At 34.9% G+C, this 7,320-nt stretch overlaps 1 protein-coding gene across 1 annotated transcript; it reads right to left on the minus strand.

Annotated features, from left to right (window-relative positions):
• Positions 1 to 602: 602 nt before the first annotated feature.
• On the minus strand, positions 603 to 6,375 carry LOC114579674 (the record flags this gene model as incomplete). The annotated part of the gene is made up of 3 exons (XM_028695029.1): positions 6,302 to 6,375; positions 5,495 to 5,955; positions 603 to 734 (listed from the first exon to the last, which is right to left on the minus strand). Coding segments are annotated over exons 1-3 (667 nt in total), but the record flags the coding sequence as incomplete, so codon positions are not given.
• Between the last annotated feature and the right edge of the window lie 945 nt (positions 6,376 to 7,320).

The raw sequence follows: 7,320 nt of genomic DNA on the forward strand, positions 1-7,320 counted from the left end.
TTATGCTGGTCTAAGGGGTTTTCCCCTTGCGCGGTAGGGGCTGAAGCGAACCAACGTTCAATGAGCTACTTGTTTCGGTTCGATTAAAGATTGTTGTGATCGTTTAATTAGCTAAACAAACAAACTTGAACAATATTTTAAATACTCGATTTTAAATAAACAAACTTGAACACTAATCGTTCGGCTCATTTATGTTCGCGGAACAACATCGTTTGAATGTAGACAAGCTCGACATTAAGTCTGATAAGAAGCTCGATAGAAGCTCAATTCGTGTTCATTTTTGAATCGTGAATAAGTTAGATAAAAATAATAATATTTGACTATAATTAATAAATAAATAATATTGTCTTTGTACATAGATAATTATTTTATTATAAATGTTTTTCATAGATATGTATCCATTATTTGTTTGATAGTTAAAAAAATTCGTAAATATGTTTGCGAACAGCTTGATACACCTAACAAACTGAACATGAACTGAACTATAACCAACATGAACAATCATAATTTAAATGAACCAAATGAACAAAATAAGCTAACAAACATAACAAACTTGAACAAGGTTGATATTAAATAACACATAACTAATGAAACTCAGATACCGGTTGCTCGTTCCGGTTCGTTTGTAGTCCTACTTGGTGGGGTTCGACCAGCCCGGTCAGGTCGCGAGGTCAAGGAGCAACGCCCCTGCAAGGTTTCTGGGGGCAGCGCCCCCTGAACAAAAATTTTCTGTGCTGTGAAAGCGCAGCAAAAGCGCATTGAAAGCGTATCAAAAACACAATAAAAGCGCATAAAAAGTGCAGTTAAAGCTCAACAAAAGCGCAATTAAAGCATATTAAATAAATAAATTTTTATTGTAAGAATAATTTTAATCCAAAACAAATAAAGTACTTTAAAAAAATATGCTCTTCTAATCACAAATCTACAGAATCATTGATAAATAAATAGAAATGGCGAATGGAGAAAAAATGACGAAATCAACTTACAGGTTTGAAAATTTTTTTGCGGTTTAACGTCGGCTTCCCTCGGCTGTGCCCAAAAACTAAGGAGAATGGCTTGTTAGCTACTGTATATGGCCGGAAGAAAAAACCAAGGGTGTCATCTCCAGCCGACTGCTTTCGCTTCAATCGCTCGCAAAAACCACGAATACGAATAGGAATATAGGATTAAGGAGAAGATGAAGACTCGGGCGTGAACCGGCTAATATGAAATAATGGGATTAGGGTTTTTTTTATTTATTTAATTATATAATAGCCGGACACGCGTGTCCAGTTTAATTTTTTTTTTAAATGGGACACACTAATGACGTGTCCAACACGTGTCCTCACCGCGTCGGACGTGTTCCGACATGTGTCCGACTCTGCCATACCCTCTTAAAATGAAGTGTCAGTGCATCAAAGGCTAGATATTATTGGAGATTTCACTTAAGTTTTGCATTTTAGTATTGATGTTTTAAATTTATCTTGATGTGCCTCATTTGTTTATGCTGCCTCTTCTCGCATTAATAGGAAAGTTTTTTGGGAGCAACTTACTAACTTCTAGAGTATCTATAGTTTTCCCTTCCTGGTTAGTTGTAATTTTAACACTTTCTAATCTCGTAGAATGCATTGGGGGATCTAGTCTTATCTATCACTCTATGGAGGATTTTAATAATATGATTATGGATTATAATCTAGTTGATAATGGCTTATATGGTAACAAATTCTCTTGGAATCGTGGTCATTTATGGCAATGGTTGGATTGGGTGTTGTTTAATAATTTTTTTGTTAAGTCATTTAATTTTATTTCTGTTAAGCATCTTAACAGAACGTTTTTTGACCGCTTTCCTATGTTAATTAGTCTTAAGACCCAATATATGAGTTTTTTACCTCAATATAGATTTCAAAACATGAGGTTGCTTCATGACTCTTTTATGGATTTGGTTCAAGAAAACCCCTTGCATTTGAATAACTCTTTCTTTGGTATGAAGAGATTTTGGTTTAAACATTAAAGGCTTAAGCAAGTTCACAATTGATGGAACCATAATGTTTTAAAAATATTTTCACCAATATTTTGAATGTTGAAGATAATGTGAACACTATTGAGCTTAACTATTAATTGTTTTCTTCTAACGATAATTTAACTTTACTGAGGGATGCTAAAAATTGTCTCTTTAAATTACAAGCTCAAGAGGAAGCCTTTTGGAAACAAAAAGCAGTTGCAAAGCACATTGTTAAAGGTGACAATAACACCAAATTTTTTCATGCTTTTGTTAAGAGAAAACGTGCAAAAAACTTCATCCATAAAATCAATCGTGACGATGGCTCTGTTACTGAGGATGCTCAAGAAATTGCTAATGTGGCGGTTCAACATTTTCAAAACTATTTCAATAAAAATTTTACTCCTTGTCATATATATAACCCCTCTATTATCCCTAATATCATCTCTCAAGATGATAATGATTCCCTCTCTAAATCTCCTTTAGAGGAAATTAAAATGATGGTTCATAGTATGGACCTGATGGCTTTACCACTAAGTTTTTTCAGAAAGCTTGACATATTATTAGTAATGATATTTATTCAATTGTTTTGGATTTTTTTGCTGGTCATAATATTCCAAAATATTTTACTTCTACTTCTATTATTCTTATCCCCAAAAGAAACTCTATTAGTAATTGGAATGATTTTAGACATTAATTTTTGCTCCTTTTTTAATAAGCTGTTTTCTTAAATCTTCTGAGTCGTTTAACTTCTATTCTTCCTAAAATTATCTCTGCTTTTCAATGTGTTTTGCTAAGGGGAGGGTTATTGTCGATAATATTTGTTGGCCCAAGAATTTTGTAATGAATTGAATGTTAGAGTGCAAGGTGGAAACATGAATTCAAAAATGCTAATAATATGGAAGACGGTGAGATTCTTGTTAATGATGTGTCAAAGTTAGCTGCTGAACCGGTGGAAGCTTCAAAATTTGAACTCAAATTTTCACAAATTTAGGAAGGAGTTGAGGAAGCCGTTAAAACAGAAACGGCAGCTGAAGCTCTTACTTCAACTATTTCCATGGAAGCTCCTATTGTTTTGGAAACTTCAAATGGATTTAATATTCTGGAATTTCCTGAAGTTGTTACTCCCTCTTCGGAAGTTAACCTGAATTTTAAAAAGACGGTATTAGTAAAAGGGAAATCCGGATCTATTAATTTGAATCATTATTCAGGTTCTAAGCATAGATGGTTCAAAGAAACAAAAGCCTTAGGACCGGTGAAGGATCTACCTAGAAGAAGAAAGGCTGATCTCAGTATGAAGAACAGTGTGAGAGGTTCTTCTATCTTAAATCGTTAAAGATGCTTGCTGGTTTTTTCTTTGCTTTCCACAAAGTACAAAGTTTCTTGAAGATGAAGCTATTGATCAAGGATTTCGTTAGAAAACCTGCTTTTGATTACAGATTTGAAAGTTCGATAAGGCTTTTGAAATACCTTTTGGTAGTATTCTTAAGTGTTATGTGGATGTCAGTAGCAAATTGTATTTTCCTTCTTGTTTTTTGTTGTAGTTTTGTTTTTCCTTTAGCCTTTTGTTTATTTTTTAAACTTTTTCTAATTGATTATGGGGTCGATACTAGATCCTATTTTTTAACCAGTTGGGAACTCTGGGATACTAACCAACCTTCGGGTTGTTTAATACTTTGGTATCCCCTGCATCTCAAGGGTTTTAAAATGGGAAATAGTGGGTCTCATTTCAATTACAATAAGTTTATTTTAAACAAATATGCTTTCAATAAGGTTCCTTCTTTCTTTTGGATCAAGGTACCATTAGTTTTTCTTTTCTTTTTTTAAGATTATATTAGGTTGTTATTTCTTTTTGTCAATGCAATCTATTGCATTTCTTCTTCTTCTTCTTCTTCAAAAAAAAAAAAAAGCTTTAATAAACGAATAGGTAACCCAATCCTTGCCAGGAGAAATGCTTCCTCACGTTTGCTTTAACACCAACTCCACCTCCTCAATAGATAAATAACTTTCCAAAAAACAAATGTCATCATTATTTAGATAGTTCAATGTTGGCAGCCAACCATCCAAATTAAAGTTCCAGAAATCCCATTTTTTCTCAAAAAACCTGAAAAAAATTGCTTCAATCAGTTTTTGATCTTCTACCAAAAACCATTCTCATCCTTCACTTTGGCAATACTGTTAGAATTCCTCCTTGCACTAGCATAGGAGTGGAAATTTTTTGAGTTGCTATCTCCCTCTACTAACCACTTCACCTTTGCTCTTTGATTCCCCCAAGAGTTCAAGCGAGCCATAGTTGAATTCAATTCATTTACTTTAGCTTTAAGACTCCAACAATCAATTTTCGAGCGGGAACCAAAGATAGATTTCTTAGTTTGAAGATTTAGAATCTCTTTCAAAAGGCATTCCTTAAGTTGATTAAGATTCTTTAACTTAGCTTTACTCCAGAAAAATAATGACTTCAAGGATCTTCTAAACTTGATGTTGAGAATATTTAAACTGCTCCCCTGATAAGCCTTGTTCCACTCCTTCCTCACCACGACAATAGAGGCCGGATATGAAGCCCAAATGTCCTCAAACTTAATGTTTCTTTTTGTGTCTGGACTGAAATCAAGAATATTTAAAAGTATTGGACAATGGTCCGATGCCACTCTAATCAAATGTCTCACCACCATACGATGGGAAGAGCTCAAAGCATTTTAATTGATAAAGCATATATCTAATCTTTCAAGAATCCTTGCTCCACCAATTTTGTTATTGCACCAAATAAATTTAGGGCCAATAAAACTCACCTCATGAAAATCATTGTTTAGTAAACATCTTCATCTCCTTCGACTCTTGGGAAAACAAAAATCTTCTTCCCCCTCTTTTATCCTCCTTGGAAAGCAAGCAATTGAAATCACCACCTATCGCCATAGAAACTTCTACAGTAGAATATTTATCCAACAACTCCCAAAGGTCTCTTCTTTTATGAAATTTTTTACTTCCATAAACTGAAGCTACCCTCCATGTTCCTTTATTATAAAACTCAAGATCACCAATAACTACTTTAGAAGAAGAGTCAATAACAGAAAAATCATCTAATTTTGAATAAGAATGTCTCCAGACAGCCCAACTGATGGAAGATAAATAAAATCCCATCCATCCACAATCATTAAATTGACTTCACTTCTATCAATTGAAGTCAACTTGGTTTCTACCAAACCCAAGAATAAAACACCATGAAGTTTAATAAATTCCCTAAGATATAGAGAAATACTTTTCTTTCTTGCTCCCCTACAATTCCAAAATGCAATAGATGACATTTATTGAAAAATAGGGGAAGGGGTCCCCAATTTATCTCCTCTTCCCACTTTCCATCTCACAATGGGTTTCAAGTGTTTGACTCCATCATTTAATATTTTACAAGCACTAGAAGATCCTTTCGAGCAATTGTTGTTTAGGACATTGTTACCAAACTTAGCCTTGAACGTTCGGTGCAGTAAAGATTCTAGTTTTTGGATAAAGTTCCAGGCTAACCTTGCCCGTAGAGTACCACTTTGGTTGTGATAGACTGAAGACCCAAACCACCTGCCGTAGTTGGACTACATATATCCTCCCAAGCGGCATAGTGCAACCCAGGTTTCCCATTTTGTTTATGCCAAATAAACTTCCTACATAGCTTCTCCACCTCATGAATCACCCTCTTTGGCACCGGGTAGTGAGTAATTGCAAAGTTCGGTAATGAAAGCAAAGAGGTTTTGATAAGTGTAATTTTACCTCCCAAGGTCAGAGACTTCTTTCCCCAAACTTTTAATCTGTCCGTGACATGGCTTAAAAGATCCTGAAAGTCAGCAACACCCATTCTCTGTAAAGAAATCTTAATGCCCAAGTAATGCAATTCTTTAACCACCCAGAAACCGAGAATACTAGCCACCTTATTCTTATGAGACCTCTTCACAATCTTACCAAAAATAACCTGGGACTTATTAACATTCACCCTTTAGCCCATCCAACTATAAAAATCCTCCACAATGCATTTTAATAAACGTGCCAAAGAAGTGGTAGCCCGAGAGAAAAGCAGCATATCATCTTCATAAAGAAGATGTGAGATCCTTAGTCCTCTAGGAGACACTTGAACACCCAACTCATGGCCCCTTTGCTCAATTGCATAAGATAATAATTGAGAGCACAAAATGAAAATATAAGGTGAGAGAGGAAAGCCTTGCTTGAATCCACAGTGAGCATCAATCCACTTCGTGTATTTCCCATTTAGGATAATAGAAAACCTTGCATTTACCACACATTCCATTAGTAATTTAGAAAAAGGCAGAGGGGAAGCCATACCAGTTGAGAATATGATTCAAGGTTGGCCATCCCATACTGGTATACGCCTGCTCCATGTCAAGTTTCACAGCCATCAGCCCCTGTTTATTTCTTGACACTTTAAGTTTATTGAAAATCTCCTACGCCAACAAACAATGCTCAGATATTGATCTCCCTAGATTGAATGCAATCTGCTCTTCAGAAATCATCCTGGGCAAACAGGTCTTCAATATGTTAACCAACATAGTAGCCACAATCTTATAGGTTCTTTGACATAGACTGATAGGTCTACAACTAGCAAGCACAACTGGATTCTTAACTTTAGGAAGTAAGACAATGAGCGTATCTTTCCATTCCTTATGCATTACTCCAGATTTAAGGAATTTCTTGATTGCATTCCAAGTGGTCTCACATACTAAATTCCAGTAGCACTTGAAAAAGGAAGACGTCACACCATCAAGTCCCAGAGACTTATTGTTTCCTTGCTGAAAAATAGAGATTCTGCACTCCTCCATAGTAAAATCTGTACCCAAGTTAGCTGCATTCAAAGCACTCATCGTCTATTTTTCTGAAGGATACGACCACACAGTCAAATCACAATTTATATACTTCCATTTCTTCTCAAAGAACTGCAAAAAGACTTGTTCAATTTGATTATCTTCTTCCACCAGAGTGTTATTGGCATCCTTAACTTGCCTTATCCAATTTGCATTCCTACGTGCTGATGCAAAATTATGGAAAAATCTTGAATTAGAGTCCCCTTCCTCATGCCAGTGCTCTTTTTATTAACCCTACAACCTATAAAGTCTGAATTAGAATATCCTATGATCTCAAAGAAATTATTATGTCTAGCATATTGGATTTTTAAGTTTTGGGTTCCAAGCAATTATCTAATAATTCTTTTAGTAGTAGTCATGTGAGATTCTCTGAGATCTGCCAGAAATCTAGAACAAATACAAACACTAAACAAGATATCAAATATAGTAGTAGTTAAGTGAAGGAGTGATCCAATTATTCTTTTGTACTTTTATTTATTAACT

Source organism: Dendrobium catenatum, unplaced genomic scaffold (genome assembly GCF_001605985.2).
Source record: "Dendrobium catenatum unplaced genomic scaffold, ASM160598v2 fragScaff_scaffold_55, whole genome shotgun sequence".
NCBI classification, from domain to species: domain Eukaryota; kingdom Viridiplantae; phylum Streptophyta; class Magnoliopsida; order Asparagales; family Orchidaceae; genus Dendrobium; species Dendrobium catenatum.